This window comes from Monodon monoceros, unplaced genomic scaffold, assembly GCF_005190385.1.
Source record: "Monodon monoceros isolate NGI ecotype Baffin Bay Population unplaced genomic scaffold, NGI_Narwhal_1 Super_Scaffold_1, whole genome shotgun sequence".
In the NCBI taxonomy this organism is placed as follows: Eukaryota; Metazoa; Chordata; class Mammalia; order Artiodactyla; family Monodontidae; genus Monodon; species Monodon monoceros.
The window spans coordinates 77644280-77663581 of NW_021703765.1; the positions used below are offsets into that span (position 1 = coordinate 77644280).

Below are 19302 nucleotides of genomic sequence, written 5' to 3' on the forward strand. Positions count from 1 at the left end.
CAAGTGAGTGAGTATGTCCACCTTTCTCTGCAGGGAGAGTACTGCCCTCTGAATTGTAATTGCATGTTGCCCACCACCTCCCCTCCCCGCAAACATTCTGACTATAGAGCAGAGGGAGGAGTGGGCCTCACACACCAGAAAGCCGTGGTCCTTTGCTGACCTTTACATGTGCAGCTGTGAGGTGGCTGATTCGGGACCAACCGGGGTCACCGTGTCTGTGTCCCCCATGCATTTGGGTGGGCCGATGCACTGGGCAGGATCTTGTGTAAACTCAAGTATGAGGAGGCACCTGACGTACTGAGACAGGGGAGCTAAGGTGTGAGCCTTCATTCTCCATTCTCTTTGTATGATATAGAACATTTGTGATGTCTCTGAGGTATATTTTCTTGTTCTTTCATGTTTCCAAAGTCCCTTTTCAAAATAACACCTCAGTGTTCTGGACATTCAAAGGAAGAAAATCAGATGGCAGTGGCTTCATGACTGGGGTTTCATTCCTTTTTCCCAGGAGCACTCCCGCCCTGGGTCTGTCGGCTGCAGCCATCAGCTGGGAGCGGGGGTACGGAGGCACAGAGCAGTGAGCGAGCACGCCCCCACCCCCCCGCCAGCAGGACTCCTAACGTTCGCGCAGAGTCCCACAGCCCTTATGCGCCACAGCCAGAGAGAAGGGGGCCTGGCTGCCCAGCCGGGTGCCTGGATTGAAGACCAGCTCTCCACCCTCTGTCCTGAAACCCACTCAGCTCTCAGCTAATCCCCTCCCTCCTTGTCTGAAACAGGCAACTCCAGGCTTCTTACAGAAGTGTCTTCTGTGGGCACCCACCGAGGCTGAGTTCACAATAAGGATGGAAGGACAGAGCTGCCGGGCAGGGTGCAAGAATCACACATACCAGGTCTTTCAAAGCACATCATTTAAAGTTTTGGGCACCACAGGCCTGACAGGGATGATCTGGCTCCTGCAGTCCCACAGGTCTAACTGCAGCGCTTCAGCTCCATCTTGGCCACTGCCGCCCTGTGCACCTCATCAGGGCCGTCAGCAGAGCGCAGGGCTCGAGCCCTGGTGAAGAACTGAGCCAGCGGGTAGTCGCTGCTCGGCCCTGCTGCTCCGAAGGCCTGGCAGACACAGAGCGGGAGGGGAGGAAGCCCTGGGTGAGCCGTCGTCTCTGAGAGCCCCAGGAACAAGTGCCTGCTCCTAAGATCTCAGAACGGCTCATAACAGCCTCTTTCCCAAGCTTGTCCCCTGACACCTGTGTGATAACAATGTTCTGGAAGACTTCAGGTGGGGCCGCACTTGCCATCCCAGGGATGCCAGACTCCCAGGTCTGCTCTGCTAGGTGACTTCTGCCATCGGGAAATCCCTCTGTTGGGGCCAGGGATTGAGATTTGGGAAGGAGGCATCCCTGCATGGTTAGGAGGCTGGGCCTGCTGAAAGAAGGACCTAGGTTCCCCAAATCTGAGCTCAGCTCCTTTCAAGCTGAGTGACCCTGGACAAGTCACTTCACTTTCCTCTGCTTCTGTTTCCACATATTCAAGATGAAGGTAGGAATAGAACCCCTCATAGGGTTTTTCTGAGGAGGAAAAGGAAAGTCACCTGTGGTGAGTGTGCGACAAAGGGCGGCTATTAGTTTACAGGAGGTTGGGCAGCTGAAGGAGAGGGAGTTTTGCATCTGTTGTAAATGATTCAGACGAATCAGTGATCCATCATCTGTGCTCACCTGAACAGCACGATCCGTCACTCGGCAGGCCATGGACGGGGCCACCATTTTAATCATGGCAATACCCAAAGCTGCAGGCTGCAAGGAAGGTGAGGTGTGGTTAGGAGGGCAGACCCGGGGGCTGAACACTTGGAAGAACGGTCAGTTTCACAGGGAGGAGTAGAAACAATAGCTCAGAACAGAGAGCTGAGGTCCCGCTGGACCACAGGCCTTGCCTGGTGCGTGGTCCCTGCCCAGCACTGACGGGGGTGGAGGGGGCAGCGGGGTGACTAGGAAGGGCCTCGGGATGTTGTGCGGTGTGAGTGGCTGTCTGGTCAAGGAAAGACTCAGGGCGTCTTCCCAGGTGACGGGCAGCGTCGCCAGCACACACACAGGGCAGGGTAGTGAGTGGCTTGTGCCTCATTCAGGGTTACGGCCAGCTCTGTTTCCAAAGGGTAAGTGGAACAAGGCCAGCCAGGACTCTGGGGAATTGAGCGGCAATGATCTGCCTTCAGTCTGGGATTTTAATCAAAGCCCCTGAGAGCCCTCATACCCGGCACTAGAGTGCCAAGAAATAGGGAACTTGAGCCTGGGTCAACCCACTGCTACCGAGGCCTCTCGGCTAAGGGGTGGAGGCCCCATGGAGAGATGGGGAAGGCAGGGGTCAGCATGGCATTGTACCTGGCTGTTAGAGGCCCTCAAAAAGAGCCATTTAAAGAATAATGTCACACTTGAAAATAAAGCTTCTCCTCTGGCTAACTCCATGGCTTACTCTTAGTTTGCTGGATGCCCGGAAGTCCGGGTGGGGCCGTAGCTCAGGCTGGGGCCCTGGGGCCCTGTCAGGTCCACTGTCTTGAACCAGAAGGTCACTGGGTCAGTAAGACAGAAAGTTCAGTCCTCTTTTATTGTACCTTTTCCATTTTTGAAAAGCTGCCCAAGTAGTCCCAAGGAGAGTTGAAGCAAACTTATTTATGTCAAGGAGCCAAGTGCTTTCTCCATGGTTTGCTGAGTGGGGAGGGAAGAGTCAGCATCTAGAGATTCCCGGGCCCGCGTCCCTCACTGCGACCTCAGGACCTCTGTGAGGCCCCTCGGCCCCCTACCTTATTTCCCGCCACGTCCATGACATGGGCAGCTTTCAGCACCAGCAGCTGGGCCTGCTCGATCTCCACTCGGGACTGGGCAATGTCTGCCTGGACCGTGCCCTGCTCTACCAGGGGCTTCCCGAAGGCCATGCGGGACTTCACCTGTGGACACAGGAGACAGGACGGGAGGCACGGGGCTGTGCCCTGCAGAGGAGGTGGGTGGAAGCACACAGGAGAGGGCTGGAGGGGAAGGGGGGCAGAAGCGGGACCGTGCAGTTCAGGTGCCACTTTGCCAGCTCTCCAGCCACTGGAAACTCCCAAGGAGAAGAGCCAGAAGCAGACAGCGTTCGTGGGCACTGTAGAGCTAGTCAACGTGGTGGCTGCACAAATTACCTCCAGGAACCCCTTTACTCCAGCCATTCCGCTCCTTCTGGGCAGGCTCGGCTGCCAGGCAGGGACAGTGCTTGATCTGAGCTGCCTCTGGCCCAGGGCTACTCTGGGAACTAGGCAGTGACTGTGGCCACCTCATACAGGCAGGGGAGGGCGCCCTCTGCTGACAGCAGGGCCTGCTTCATGTCATGGGGTGCCCTCAGGAGCAAAGTCTGGGTGCCAGACCCCACTCTAGGGCAACTGTTTTGCAGTGGGGATTCTACAGTCTTTGAAAGTTACAAGCAATCAGAAAAACTTATAAGGGACCTATCCCCCACCCCCCCTTTTTTTTTAACTAAAAACAGTTAATGACACAAATAATATTACTCATGGCAGAAAATGTATCCATTTTCAGACAAAAAAAAAAAGAAAAAACATAAACACCTGGTATTCCATTATCTAGTCACACTTAATATTTGGTGGATACCTTTTTGTATGCATAAACATACATATGCAGTTTTTACAAAAATATGGAGTCATACTCTTTATAATGCTTTGTAGCCTGCTTTTTTTTTCTTTTTTTCATTAATAGCATCTCTCTATATATCAAGAAATATATTTCTACAGCATCATTTTGGAATTTCACTGCATGCCCATAACCAGGATTATCTGACCAGGCCCCAGTTGTTAGCCTTATAGGTTGTTTCCAGTGTATTATAGTCATGGCTGTGGTGAACCTCCTAGTATTAAATCTAATTACTCTCTTGAGACCAGGTCCTATGAGTGGAATGGCCACGTCAATACTATGGTACCTTCTAAGACTTCTGACACGTACAGTCAAACTGCTCTGCAGGATGGGACTGGAGACTATACCTGAGCTCTTAAGAAAGGAGCATTTTCTTTAAAAAAAAAAAAAAAAAACCCAAAAAACTAGTCAGTCTCAACTAAAAAGGTTGAATCTCAGGTTTGCTCAGTAATCCATGCACACCGGACCATCTCTGTTCTTTGGACAGTGTTTTATGAGATATTTTGGAGGCTCAGGGGTTTGCTTCATCTTTGTGAAATTGATATCACCAATCTGAATTACCACTGCCAGCAACAGCTTTCTTTTGTGTGGGCTTGCAACCTTTGAGGGGGTCAAAGAAGAATAAAGTTTTGTATGTGCTTGGGGAGGAGGATGGCGCAGGGCTGAACGCTGGAACCCTAGGTTCTCCCTGGTATCTGATTTTTAAAGATGACCTGGTAGCAGGAATGGTCATCAGTAGACCATGACCCTGTGGACCTTGGAACCTTGCCCACTGCTGCTACAGAGCCTGGCCTTTTCCTTCTGGTCACCTCGACAGAGTGAGGCCCATTCTGCTCTGAATTTGAAACTTTAGCAAAGTAGCAGATGCAAAGCAAAGACAGGGACACAGCTTCTTGTAAAGAATATCATCTTGCTTCACCTGCTAAGTCTGCTCTCAGAAAACAGTTAGGATTTGAAGTTTGATAGGAAAACAGATGGGTCGTTCTGGTACAGAGACAGTCGCAAAGGGAAGTACTCACTCGGGCCTTCATGAGCGCCAGCGCTCTCTCGGAGTACCCGATCAGCCGCATGCAGTGATGGATCCTGCCAGGACCCAGTCGGCCCTGGGCAATCTCGAAGCCCCTGCCAGGGCCCAGGACCATGTTCTCCTTGGGCACGCACACCTGCTCAAACAGGACTTCGCCGTGGCCACCTGAAAGACCTAAAGGGTACCCCTGAGCCATCTGCCTAACTTGTTTTCCTCAGATGTGTTTATCTCATCTGCTGGCAATGAGTTTATCTCATCTCCTGCCCTTTTGTAGCCTTCTAACCGGAACATGGTTGAACATGTTGAACAGGGAGGGAAGGAAGGAGTCTATTAAAGATGGGAAATAAATCACTGATTTATAATATCAAATGAATAGTCTGGCATTCCTTTTATAAAACATGACTCTCACTTCAGCTGAATCTCCTTGGCGGTATGTGATCTAATAATGTAGTGATCCTACAGAAACACCCAAGGCAGAACGTGAACATCATCAGCAGAGGGAAAGAGCCCCTGTGAGAGCACTTCCAGGCCTGGAGGTCGGCTGTCCACCCTGGGGTCTAGAAGAGAAGGTCTGGAGGGCACTTCCTGCCTCCTGCTCTGTCCTCTGTGGCCTCCTTACCTCACAGAATCCTGCTTATCTTCTAAGGATGGAAGAGAAAAGAAATAAAGGGATAAATGCCTGTCTGAAATTTGCCTGCATGGTTGATACTCATGGATGGAACTGAAATGCAGGAGCACATGGCCTTCCAAATGTCATCATACACTTACAGGTGTTACTTCCTGCAGTGGAAGTGCTGCCCAAAGCCTCTTCCCCAGGCCCAGACCCAGACCCACACAGAGAGGCGAGCTGCTCCTGGGGGGCCAACCTGGTGCGTCCTCCAGCCCATATACCGTCAGAGGCCGGATGATTTTTATCCCCGGGGTATCCATGGGAACCAAGAGCATGGACTGCTGCTGGTGGCGTGGGGCATGTGGGTCTGTTTTTCCCATAAACACGCAGAGTTGGCAGCGAGGATCCAGGATGCCTGCCAGGAAAAGAGAGAGACCCCATCATCTGACGTGAGGGCCATCAGATCTCCTTACACACGCAGTCCTGGCCCAGGGAAGCTGAAGCCAGTGAAGAGAGAGGGCCCTTTAAGACTTCACATGATCAGATGAGGACGTGCAGGCCCTTGACCAGCAGTAGGAGCAATTGGTTTCTGTCCCAGTGAGGAAGGAATCCAACATCCTAAGAGCAGTTTTTTTTTTAAAGCACCAAGTCAAGTTGAAAATATAGTTTGGAGACAAGAAGCTGAAAACTGCTACTTTATTACTGGCAGCCTGTTCTGCTTTGTTCCCACAGGCAGTGGAAACATGATGGCTTTGGACACAGGCTTCAGAATCAGGCCAGCCTTGAACTCTGGGTTCCCTACTTGCTAGTAGGGGGCAAGTACTTTAGGCAAGTGACTCAAGTCACTTCTCCGTCCTAGTTTCCTTCTCTGTAACATGGGGATAATAACACGGACCTTCCGGGGAGGGGTGTGGACTCAGCACGTATGGAGAGCCCTGCAGAGTTAACGCCTGGTGAACAACAGGATTATGACCAGCCCTTCCGCTGAGGCACACCTGACCTCACAGCACGGAGAAGCCACCAAGGAAGTGACCTCCTGCCTTTCCAAAGGGAGATGCCCACAGCAGAACCAAGAGAGAGGGGAGTGAAGCAGAGGTTCCTGGAACTGTCACGTGGGGTCACCTGGTAACCCACGTAGAACCTCTGGTTCTCCCAGGGTTTGCTGCCTTTTCTGAGAACAGACACAGAATCTCCTTTGCATCAAACGGAAATGAAGCTAGTCCCTCCCACAGTTTCTCAGACAACAGCCGGGCAGAGAAGACATGCTTATCAATGCAGACCCACATAAGTGTAATTGAAAAATGAATTTCAGGCCAAATACCTGAGATCCACCACTTGTGACCATTTATGACATAGACGCCATCCTCCTCTTGGATGGAAGATTCAATGTTGGTGGCATCTGAGGAGGCAACCTGAGCGACAGCACATTCTGATTAGAGCTGGTCCTGCAGTCCCTGATGGCAGAGCGCAGATGGGCTCGGGCGAGGGTCTGGGCTGATGAGAAGGGGTACCTGTGGGTGACCCAAGCAAGGTACCTGGGGCTCAGTCATAGCAAAACAGGAGCGGGCCTTTCCCTCCAGCAACGGAATCAGCCAGCGGGCCTTCTGCTCCTCGGTGCCGTATCGCACCAGAAGCTCCATGTTCCCTGTGTCTGGAGCAGAACAGTTAAAGATCTGGAAAGGAGAAAAAGCAGAAGGGTGACTCCCACATCCATATTCAAAACTTCAAACACCCCAGAAGCATGGACCTGGGCTCCTTCCAAGTCACAGGCCCTCTGACACCCTCGTGAAAGTCCTTCCTCTCCCCAAGGAAATGCAAAGACCCACGACATTCTGAATATAGCAGCTCAGAGCCCCTGAAGCTCAACCACGGAGCTCCTTCGGGGAGAGAAAGGAGACTGGAGCTGGTGGGCTGGGGCCCATGGAAGCCAGCCAGGCCGTGCTCACCTGGGCCCTAACTTCCCGAGTAGATGCCCACCCCAAGCTGCTTTCTTGCTGTGGCTCCAGCCACCTGCCCACAGTGTCCTCCCCCATAAGAAGTCTGAGTTTGCATCAGTGCTCCTGGGTCCAGTACAGCTGCAGGGAACCCCATCAGCCTAGGAGGGTGGCTGAACTCGTGTGGAAGACGAGGATTTCCTCCCACACTGAGAAGGACATTAAAGAAGGTACCTCAGGAGCGTACAGAGATGTGCCCATGACCTCACACAAATGTGCGTACTCTACGTTGGTCAGCCCTGCTCCGTATTTTTTCTCGGGATCAGTCTCCACGGGTAGAAAAAGGTTCCAAAGTCCTTCGGCCTTGGCTTTCTCCTATCACGGGAAAAAGAAGTCAGGGATCCACAGACGGTGATTTCATTTTATTTTGTCCCGCGGAAAATAACGAGGCCAGTCCAAATCATCGGGCTGGATACAAACCCTGCAGATCTGTGGGAGGAGAATATGAGGGCGCCTGGAGACAGCCCAGTCCTAACAGTGACCGTGGCAATCAGTTCACTTCCCTGGTACCCGCATCCCAGGCGCCCTACGTACACCACCTCCATCACTGTTAGCATCACTACTGTTGCCACGACGCAGCTTAGAACTCACTCCCTGAGCACAAGAGAGTGAAGGGTCCTTTAGTGAGCCTGCGGGGAGCCAGCCTAGGACAGTTGGCGGCAGCCTCAGCTGCTTTGATGAGGTGCCTAAGGACATCCCCTGATCCAGCTTCCTTTATGAGGCACAACTTTGTTCTTGGGAAAGTAACTCTGGGTTTCTGAACGTAGCTCCCAACATGGAAACTAGGAAGTCTAGCTTGGGGGTCGGGAGCCCAGGCCCTGAGTCACACTGCTTGTTTCAGACCCTGCCCCACCACAGCTGCTGGGAGACCTTGGGCAAGATACTGGAGAGCTCCACGTGGCAGTTTCCTCATCCGTGAAACGGGATGTCACCACCCTCGCTATCAGTCACGGCTACTGAGTGAGCAGTAGGAGTGGACGGTGACTAACTGATGGGAAAAAGGAACCGCACGGAAGGTTATCAGGAGCTCAGATTAGAGGAGGCTCAGAAGTGGACAGTAGCCCAGGCAGCACAGCTTAGGACAGACACTCTGCACTCCTGCTGTGCAATGAGTGAGGCCAGCTGTTTTCTCTCTTGAAAACACCGTTTACTCTTTCAGTTGCAGGAAGGGCCAGCCCGGCTGGCCTAGCTGGCTCAACATGCCCACTTCCTGGCCAGGGGGGTTGGGTTGGCACCTGGACTGACAGCTCTGCCAGACTGTGTCCAAAGGTGGGGAGGGAGGCCCCCAAATGAAACTGGGGTGCTGCTACCCAAAGAAAGGGGAAGAGTCTCTAGGCAGCCAACCAGTGCCCACAACACCCACCTCACTGGGTGGCTGGGGAGATGAAATGAGGTAACACACAGAATATAAAGTGCCGGACTCAGAAGCTGGGGGCTGTACTAAATATTAGTGATGATGGATAGTCTTCGCACTGGGAGGTGACCAGCTGGCTGACTTTTCCATTACACTGGGCCTGGGCTCTAGGACATGTACTTCTAGAATCAGCACATACACTCATTGCTGTGTTAAGCTAATTAGCTCGGAGTGCAGCAACCAAGGAGAAAAGAAGGACAGATTAACTGGAACAAATGAATCAGGAAGGGAAGGGAAAAGTAGGAAGGGAAGCAAGGGAGTTCGGAGAGGAGGAAGAATAAGGGAATAAATATAATCATCTCCTTGTGGGAGGGGAAAAACCCACAGATTTGAGCCCAGAAGATCTGGATTGAGTCCAGGTGCTATTATTTCTAGCTGTGTCCCTGGACAAATTCAATTCCTTATCTTTAAATTGAGGTTCTTAATGCTTACCTCACAGGATTTGTGAGGTGCCGTGTAAAAGTCAAATACTTCTCATTTATGGGTAGTAATGACACTTTGGATAAAAGCCACGAGACATAATTTCACCACACTCCCCAAAAATCTTAGTTGTCCTTATGATTCCCATTTAGATATGACCACAAGTAGAATGCACCCTAATCTAGGTTTTTCCTATGCATTCATTTTAGAGACTAGAGATGTTTGTGACATGAGTGTCTGCTTTTCCGATGCTTCTGTGCACTCCATAGGTACATCATACAGGCGAGGATTAAGTGTGCAGGCCAGTAGGTGGGGGATAGGGCATTTCACGCAGTAACAATGGGAGCACAGATCGGTAAGCACCTTTCTAATGAAAATTTGGCAATATTTATTGAAACTCAAAATGGCCTCATTCTTAGACCAGTATTTTTACTTCAAATAAATGATGCTGTAGAAACAGTAAATGGACACAGAAGCATGTAAGAGCATTCAATGTACCTTCCTTGCACAGGATCCAAACCGCTTCTTTTTTTTTTTTTTTAACATTTTTTTGATGTGGACCATTCTTAAAGTCTTTATTGAATTTGTTACAATATTGCTTCTGGTGTTTTCTTTATGTTTTGGTTTTTGGTCAGGAGGCATGTTGGATCCTAGCTCCCTGACCAGGGATTGAACTCACACCCCCTGCATTGGAAGGCAAAGTCTTAACCACTGGACCGCCAGGGAAGTCCCCCAACACCTTCTTATTCTGGGGTGCTCTCTCACTGTAAAAATTTCGGTGGCATCAAGGCACGAGCATGGGACCTACACCTGACTGGCTGAAAATTCCCACCTCAATCCTGGAGTCCTGAGGAAGCATCCAGCAGAGACCTCCCGGTTGCTGTCCTAGTGACAGCCTTGGCCACGCTCCCTGCAGCCAGCCTTCCCTTGGCTTCTACTGTCTCCTTCAGGTGGCTCTTCAGCCTCCCTGTCCATGTTAGCAGCTAGCTGCTAACTCTGCTGCTTAAGTGACCCAGAGTGACCTAGACTGAGATCCCCACAGTGTCCTTCAGCCAGGGGCAGGGTAGACAAATTATGGTGCACCTGCAATGTGGTCCTCTCGGGGGTCCATCTCCAGGAGCTGATGTGGGAAGGTGATACATCATCAAATAACATAAGCAAGTTGGAGATTCAAATGTATAAAACAATTTCATTACAATAGGAATAATAATAATATATATTAATATGTTATAGGAGAACAGAGCTGGGAGGCTAATAAACCAAATTGTTGACATTGATTAGCTCAGGGGGCAGAGAATTTTAGAGAAACCAAATTGTTGACATTGATTAGCTCAGAGGGCAGAGAATTTTAGAGAAACCAAATTGTTGACATTGATTAGCTCAGAGGGCAGGGAATTTTAGAGAACTCTTTCTATGTCATGAACTCTTTCTATGTCATGAACTCTTTCTATGTCATGAACTCTTTCTACTCTTGCCATGTTTGAGCTCTGGTTACTTTGCGATAGGTTTGTAACTAGGAAAAAAGAGATAACGCTATTTCTTTTTAAAGTAGGTGATGGTTGCATCCCAGGCAGAATATGTGCTCCTGAAGACCTCAAATAACTTAAGAACTAATGCAAGCCAAGACTAATCCTGAAAAAGAACAGCAGGTATTTCCGTTATCAGCTAAAGTGGTGTCACTGTGTGTCAAGAGCATAAACACAGTTTATACTGGCCCTTTAACTTTGATGCTAGGGACTCTTTAAAGAGAGCCTTATTTAATTGATGCAATTTATATCATTTTGTTTCAAATTCACGAGATTCAGATATGCATAAAATGAACCCACCTGCCTCAGAGTTATAAACCACAGACACGGCATTCCTCTGCCTGGCTGAGTATGAGGCCGAGACGCGGTCACAGAGAAAGAGCAATGAAGTGAAACCGAGTGATCTAGAGCTGGCTCTTTCTAATGATGGTGGAAAGCGGAGATCATTCATCTCGGCCCCCCCATCTCTTCACTGACTGGGAGAGAACAGATGTGGCCGGCGTACGAGCTGAGGTTGGGCCTTGCTAACGAGGTCTCCCCACATCTCGAAACACTGCTTTACCTTGAGATCTTCGACCAGTGGGGAAGGGGTCCACTTCTCGGCTGAGGTCTGGTGATGCTGCAGCTCTGGCTCAGCGGGGTACACATGTCGCTCCATAAACTGCTTCAGCCGTTGATACAGCTCCCTGACTGGTGGGGAAAGGCCTTCTGGAGAGAAGACCAGAGCTCCCTTTGAGACATGAGCTGGGGAAGAGTCTGTCGAGGTGACATAACTCCTCATGCCTGGGGTCCTCGGCAGGGACTGTGGCCTGGCCCGTGTGTGGTGGGACCTTGTTAACGGTTTGGTGGCTGGCATCTCCTTGAAAACCCGGAACCCTTCTTTGACGGCAAAATCCCACGCCAGGTTAGACGTAAATTCAGTCAGCTTTCCAGTTTGTTCCCCAGTAGCCGAGCTTGCATGCCCTAAGCAGAGGCAAAGAAAACCAGTGAGTACCCCCCAAATAACCCTTAATAGAGATTCTAACATGTGACAGTATTGTTCCATCAGCAGCTACTACCACTTGCTGAGCACTTGACCTGCACCAGACTCAGCGCTAAGTGCTTGACATGCATTATTATAGCTAATTGAATTCCTGGAGCTACATGACTGTTTTAATCCCCACTTTACAGACAAGGACCCAGGTTTCAAGGAGGAGACATGCCCAAGCTTACATCAGTGGGCTGGGAGCAAAAGTTGGACTCAGTTGGCCTGCTCCCTGCTCTTTATCTCTTCTTTTCCTAAAGAAGCGAAATTAAATTGGGAATTCCGCAAATCACTTCTGCTGTCACCTTGGGCTATAGGAAGCCATGAAATTCATAGTAATAGTCGCAGGGGACTGGATTAATGGCTAGTTCCTGGGCACCATTTTGTCTAGATCAACACTGTCAACAGCGTCACAGAAGTCACTCTCCTCATGCTCTGTTTTTTTCTTTGCTTAATACACATATCAAGACTTTTTTAAGAAAAGATTTTGGAAAAAATTTAAATTAAGATGTAGCGTACATACATCCTCTTTAGAAAGTGTACAGTTCCGTGAGCTTAGCCAGGCAACCACTGCCACCATCAAGGTCAGTACACATATTCCCATCATCCCCAAACTTCCATGGGGTCCCTCTGTAGTCAGACCTTTCCCCTTGCCCCTGGGGAACAACACTGATCTATGTTCCTGTAGTTTGTCTTTTCCAGAACGTCACATAAATACATATGTCATATTCTTTTCAGTGTGGCTTCTTTCACTCAGTATATCTGGGATCCATCCATGTGTCTCCTTATACTGTGAACATTGCCTTTTTATAGTGGGATTTTTCAGTCAGCTCATCTGGATTGTTTTTAGCATTTCCATGTTCTAAAGAGACTGTTTTCCTCACTTGCTTTGTATCAATAAATGGATCTTTGCCAAGGCCTATTTTACTTCTGGCTCCTGCCAATGGTCAAGGGCTAGTCCTCAAAAGAACCATTCTAATGCAGCTTTGGTTTTAAAGATATTACGCTATTCCTTACAAATTGGGAACCAGATCCATCTGCTACACAGCAGAGAATGCAGCCCACTGGACTTCAGTAAGTCTTTGCTTGGCACCTTCTGGGTACTGGGTATGGACCCAGGCCCTGGGGGGCCAGTTGGGAATCAGGTAACCCCCTTCCCTGAGTCACAGACTTACAGCGAGGGCCACTGAGCATGCGTGGGCTAGGCTACATTTTCCCCTCCTAACTCAGACTCAGGTCTCATCGAAGGGAAAGATATCCCCTCCTTAACATTCATTGTTATTCATAATGATTTTTTTTCTATTGTTTTGTTTCCATTTCATTTATTTCTGCTCTCATCTTTATGATTTCTTTCCTTCTACTAACTTTGGGTTTTGTTTGTTCTTCTTTCTCTAGTTCCTTTAGGTGTAAGGTTAGATTATTTGACATTTTTCTTGTTTCTTGAGGTAGGATTTTATTGCTATAAAATTCCCTCTTAGAACTGCTTTTGCTGCATCCCACAGGATTTGGATTGTCATCTTTTCATTGTCATTTGTCTCTAGGTATTTTTTTATTTCCCCTTTGATTTCTTCAGTGATCTCTTGGTTATTTAGTAACATACTGTTCAGCCTCCATGTGTTTGTGTTTTCTACGTTTTTCCCCCTGTAATTGATTTTTAATCTCATAGCATTGTAGTCAGAAAAGGTGCTTGATATGATTTCAATTTTCTTAAATTTACCGAGGCTTGATTTGTGACCCAAGATGTGATCTATCCTGGAGAATGTTCCGTGTACACTTGAGAAGAAAGTGTATTCTGCCACTTTTAGGTGGAATGTTCTATAAATATCAATTAAATCTATCTGGTCTTTGTGTCATTTAAAGCTTGTGTTTCCTTATTAATTTTCTGTCTGGATGATCTGTCCATTGGTGTAAGTGAGGTGTTAAAGTCCCCCACTATTATTGTGTTACTGTCGATTTCCTCTTTTATAGCTGTTAGCATTTGCCTTATGTATTAAGGTGCTCCTATGTTGGGTGCATATGTATTTATAATTGTTATATCTTCTTGGATTGATCCCTTGATCATTATGTAGTGTCCTTCCTTGTCTCCTGTAACATTCTTTACTTTAAAGTCTATTTTGTCTGATATGAGTATTGCTACTCCAGCTTTCTTTTCATTTCCATTTGCATGGAATATCTTTTTCCATTCCCTCACTTTCAGTCTGTATGTGTCCCTAGGTCTGAAGTGGGTCTCTTATAGACAGCATATATATTGGTCTTGTTTTTGTATCCATTCAGTGAGCCTGTGTCTTTTAGTTGGAGCATTTAATCCATTCACATTTAAGGTAATTATCGATATGTATGTTCCTATTACCATTCTCTTAATTGTTTTGGGTTTGTTTTTGTAGGTCCTTTTCTTCTGTTTCCCACTTAGAGAAGTTCCTTTAGCATTTGTTGTAGAGCTGGTTTGGTGGTGCTGAATTCTCTTAGCTTTTGCTTGTCTGTAAAGCTTTTGATTTCTCCATCGAATCTGAATGAGATCCTTGCCAGGTAGAGTAACCTTGGTTGTAGGTTCTTCCCTTTCATCACTTTAAATATATTGTGTCACTCCCTTCTGGCTTGTAGAGTTTCTGCTGAGAAATCAATGGTTAACCTAATGGGAGTTCCCTTGTATGTTATTTGTCATTTTTCTCTTGCTGCTTTTAATAATTTTTCTTTGTCTTTAATTTTTGTCAATTTGATTACTATGTGTCTTGGTGTGTCTCTCCTTGGGTTTATCCTGCCTGGGACTCTCTGTGCTTCCTGGACTTGGTGGCTATTTCCTTTCCCATGTTAGGAAGGTTTTGACTATAATCTCTTCAAATATTTTCTAGGGTCTTTTCTCTCTCTCTTCTCCTTCTGGGACCCCTATAATGTGAATGTTGGTGTTTAATGTTGTTCCAGAGGTCTCTTAGGCTGCCTTCATTTCTTTGCATTCTTTTTTCTTTATTCTGTTCCATGACAGTGAATTCGACCATTCCATCTTCCAGGTCACTTATCTGTTCTTCTGCCTCAGTTATTCTGCTATTGATCCCTTCTAGCGTATTGTTCATTTCAGTTATTGTATTGTTCATCTCTGTTTGTTTGTTCTTTAATTCTTCTGGGTCTTTGTTGAACATTTCTCACATCTTCTTGCTCTTTGCCTCCATTCTTTTTCCAAGGTCCTGTATCATCTTCACTATCATTATTCTGAATTCTTTTTCTGGAAGGTTGCCTATGTCCACTTCATTTAGTTGTTTTTCTGGGGTTTTATCTTATTCCTTCACCTGGTACATAGTCCTCTGCCTTTTCACTTTGTCTATTTTTCTGTGAATGTGGTTTTCGTTCCACAGGCTGCAGAATTATGGTTCTTCTTGCTTCTGCTGTCTGCCCTCTGGTGGATGAGGCTATCTAAGAGGCTTGTGCCAGCTTCCTGATGGGAGAGAGTGGTGGTGGGTAGAGCTGGGTGTTGCTCTAGTGGGCAGAGCTCAGTAAAACTTTAATCCTGTTGTCTGCTGATGGGTGGGGCTGAGTTCCTTCCCTGTTGGTTGTTTGGCCTGAGGTGACCCAGCACTGGCGCCTACAGGCACTTTGGTGGGGCTAAGGGCGGACTCGGGGAGGGCTCAGCCAAGGAGTATTTCCCAGAACTTCTGCTGCCAGTGTCCTTGTCCCCATGGTGAGCCACAGCCGCCCCCCGCCTCTGCAGGAGACCCTCCAACCCTAGCAGGTAGGTCTGGTTCAGTCTCCTGTGGGGTCACTGCTCCTTCCCCCTGGGTCCTGATGTGCACACTACTTTGTGTGTGCCCTCCAAGAGCGGAGTCTCTGTTTCCCCCAGTCCTGTCGAAGTCCTGCAATCAAATCCCGCTAGCCTTCAAAGTCTGACTCCCTGGGAATTCCTCCTTCCGTTGCCAGACCCCCAGGTTGGGAAGCCTGACGTGGGGCTCAGAACCTTCACTCCAGTGGGTGGACTTCTGTGGTATAAGTGTTCTCCAGTTTGTGAGTCACCCACAGAGCAGTTATGGGATTTGATTTTATTGTGATTGCGCCCCTCCTACCATCTCACTTCAGCTTCTCCTTTGTCTTTGGATGTGGGGTATCTTTTTTGGTGAGTTCCAATGTCTTCCTATCGATGATTGTTCAGCAGTTAGTTGTGATTCCGGTGCTCTCACAAGAGGGAGTGAGCGTGTGTCCTTCTTCTCCGCCACCTTGAACCAATCTGCGATTTTTTTTTTCTAACAGAGGGTACAAAGTGTTTTCTTACTTTTCATTTCCTTAGTAGGATCTTGCTCTCAGAGTACTGCTTTGTCTCTTTGAAGGTCACTTGTATGAGCTTGGGTTGATTTAAAACTATCACTTCCGATATATTTTCCCAAATGTAATCCCAGCAGAAAAGACCACATCCATGACTGACGTCTTCCTAAATTGCAGCCACCAGCACTTTTTCCTTTCTAGAATTTCAGCAGCCATCTACAAGAAACCTAAACTTCAGTAACCACTTCTTAATGAAGGAAAGTGATACTTGGGGTCAGCTGGTACAGACAGTAAATCAGCCCCCAGGCTCTGGTCACTGTTGTCCCTCTGCCAACCTAAGGATGAGCCCAAATCTCCTGTGATGACATCACAGAGAGAATGCCTTTGAAACACATTGTTCTTCTCCAAAACCCCCTTTCCCAGGGTGATACCAAGTATCTCAACTGTTTAAAAAAAAAAAAAAAAAAAGACTTTAACAGCTAATTAAGAAGACAGATGCGCAGAAATAATACTTGTGTTCAGAGAGTTGAGTTTTTTTGTTTCCCTAATCAAATGATTTTATCCTAGTCTTTAAAAAAACTGACTTCACTGTTTTTACGTAAGAAAACTAAGGCACTTCCTCAGAATGTCTGCTGGCTTTCCAGGTAGGAGGGAAGGGAGAGCACAATCAAGATCAGAGGAACAGAGGCCTGAAAGGACAGCACATCTGTTTTTCCATGTGGTGGCAAACACTGGCGTGTTTTGCCTCTGAGGCCAAGACAAGCTTGAGGCCAAGCCAGCGGCTCACAGGATCTTGGAAACTGTCAAAGGGCTTCCTGATAGGCAACTTGAGGACAACCTGGCAAAGTTTATTGGTGTAGAGATTCTAGAATGAATAATTCTGTTTTAAAAACTGAGATATAATTGACATAATGGGCAAAATCTATCCAGCTATCCCCAGTCACTGGAGCAGAACCCAGTGAGAACTTGGCTGCCCACTAGAAAATGCCCACAGGCAATCAGGCCTACACATCACTGTTTGGACTTAGCAGCCATTCTGTTTAATTAAATGTTTCTGGTTACCTTTCACTGTAAAACCATAATAAAAATTGGGAAATACTGGCTTAGAGCTGAGACTCTCCAAAAGAAGAGAAAATACCATTTCCAGGGATTACTGCTTGAGATCACGGAGGGTTAAACTAGAAATTCTCTGGATGCTGACTCTTCTCTGGAAAAATCACAACCTTCTATTGCCACTAACACCTGGCACAGTACCTGGCCTAGGAGAGGCTCTTGTGAGTGAATGGATGATCAATTCCCCTATTGCAACTGCCTTTCTCAGAAGATTCTGGCACCCTGGCTGAGAGCGACATGCTGCCAGAAAGCCTCGGGTATTGATGACCACAAAGCTAAGATGTCCCCATAGTACTAGCAAACCCACTGCTGGGCTTCTTTCTACGTGCCTTTTAAGTTTTCATCTCGGAAAATTTCAAAGACAAACAAAACTAGACAGAAGAATATAATGAACCTACAGGTTTCTACCACTCAGCTTCAACAATCGTCAAAGCACGGCCAATCCTATCTCACCCTCTGCCCTCCCCACCCCCACTGCCCTGGATTTTGCTAAAGTAAATCCCAAACACCACATCATTTTATTTATAAACATTTCATTTATGTCTAAAGACAAAGACTTAAAAACACCCACAACAATACCATTATCACACTTAAACAACAGTTAACTATGATGCCTTAATATCATCAACTCTCCAGTCAGAATTCATTTTTCACTGACTGTCTCAAATATTTTTTTTCAGAAAATTTCTTTTTTCAAACATGGATCTGAATAAGGTCCAAATTACTATTTTTGGCTAATGTATCTTTTAAGTTCCGTTCAATCTATAGGTTCCCTTTTCAACATCTGTTCCCCTTTTTTATCTGCTGAAGAAACTAAATTGTTTGCTCTGTGAAGTTTCCCAGAATCTGGATTTTTGTGAATGGCTCTGCCTCAACGGTGCTGTTGAATGTGCTCCGCTGAACCCTCTGTTCCCTGTAAGTTGGTGGTTGGCACTCGAGGCTTGGTCAGATCCAGGTTCGACTTTTGAGGGCAGCATCAGGAGGTATGTAATGTCTGGCTGCCTCTCTCGATTTCAGCGCCATTAATGCTTATTTTCCAGATGCATTCATGTAGTAGGGGTGGCAAATTGGTGACACGCTAATTCTATCATTGGGTCCAGGATGCTTCTCTAAAGAGAAACTTTCTCTCATCAATCATTTGGTTAGCCTGATACGTAATTTGTATAGGAAAGGCAGGATAAATGTTTGACTCTCTTCCCTTTATTTACCAATTTTCAGAGTAATGGGTTGCTTTCCTGCCAACCTCCAAAGTCACCAGTGAGACACTGTGTCTTTGTTTTAGTATCATTCTTTACTCATGGATTTAAATATATTTGATGTGTTTCATCCATTTCAGCTATCATCATACTGGTTCTCAAAGTTTCCTGTCATTAGCAAGTGGGAGCCTATTCAGGTTGACTCCTGAGACCTTTAGATATGACCCTCTTAATCTTCAACAACCTCCTTGCTTTCTGGTACGGCAAGATGTTCCAGGTTCATCTTGTGGATATTCTGCCCTAAACCTGAAATCAGCCACTTTCTCCAAGGAGTCCTGGTTCCTTTTGGTGAGAATGGAATTTATAGATTATAATGTGGGTAATTAGGGGTACTTAATGCTATTGGCTTAGTCACTACTTCTAGGTCTTTTGGGTAGATTCTAACTGCTTGCTTTCTACTTGCCTTCCTTCTACATAGGAAACAAACTTTAATCTGTCTTTCTACTTTCTTAAATAATTTAGGGTATAGATTATTTCCATTTCTACCCTGTAGAATTTAGAATTAAAACTAGTAACATTATGCCATCCTCGCATATATATATGAACACTCCATAGGTGACATATGTATATATCAAACCATCAGTTCTAAGTAGCCATACTTAACTTTTCTTCTCAAAAGTTCAAACTTAAAAGATACAGTCTAGAAAACACTGGTTAAATAAAGTATTTTACCATATGTGTATATATATATATATATTTTTTTTTTTTTTTTTTTTTGCGGTACACGGGCCTCTCACCGCTGTGGCCTCTCCCGTTGCGGAGCACAGGCTCCGGACGCGCAGGCTCAGCGGCCATGGCTCATGGGCCCAGCCGCTCCGTGGCATGTGGGATCTTCCCAGACCGGGGCACGAACCCGCGTCCCCCACATCGGCAGGCAGACTCCCAACCACTGCGCCGCCAGGGAAGCCCGGAAAATAATTTTATATTCTTCTATATGGTTGAATTCTTATCATGTATGTTTTTACTCTAAAAATTTTTGTGCCTTATTTTAATAACTTAAAAAATTTT

At 47.0% G+C, this 19302-nt stretch overlaps 1 protein-coding gene across 10 annotated transcripts in view; it reads right to left on the reverse strand.

Moving 5' to 3' along the window:
* Positions 1 to 204: 204 nt before the first annotated feature.
* ACAD10 (acyl-CoA dehydrogenase family member 10) overlaps positions 205 to 19302 on the reverse strand; it is a 49866-nt gene continuing 30768 nt past the window's right edge. For 4 of the 10 annotated variants that reach the window (XM_029228103.1, XM_029228129.1, XM_029228151.1 and 1 more), the window contains 8 exons: positions 11219 to 11619; positions 7471 to 7611; positions 6838 to 6975; positions 6624 to 6714; positions 5559 to 5717; positions 4685 to 4866; positions 2789 to 2932; positions 1123 to 1787 (listed from right to left, as the gene is read on the reverse strand). In XM_029228103.1, coding sequence (XP_029083936.1) covers positions 1488 to 1787; positions 2789 to 2932; positions 4685 to 4866; positions 5559 to 5717; positions 6624 to 6714; positions 6838 to 6975; positions 7471 to 7611; positions 11219 to 11619 — 1556 coding nt within the window. In that variant the 3' untranslated portion in view covers positions 1123 to 1487. The other 6 variants (XM_029228073.1, XM_029228093.1, XM_029228082.1 and 3 more) reach the window with 4 other exon arrangements.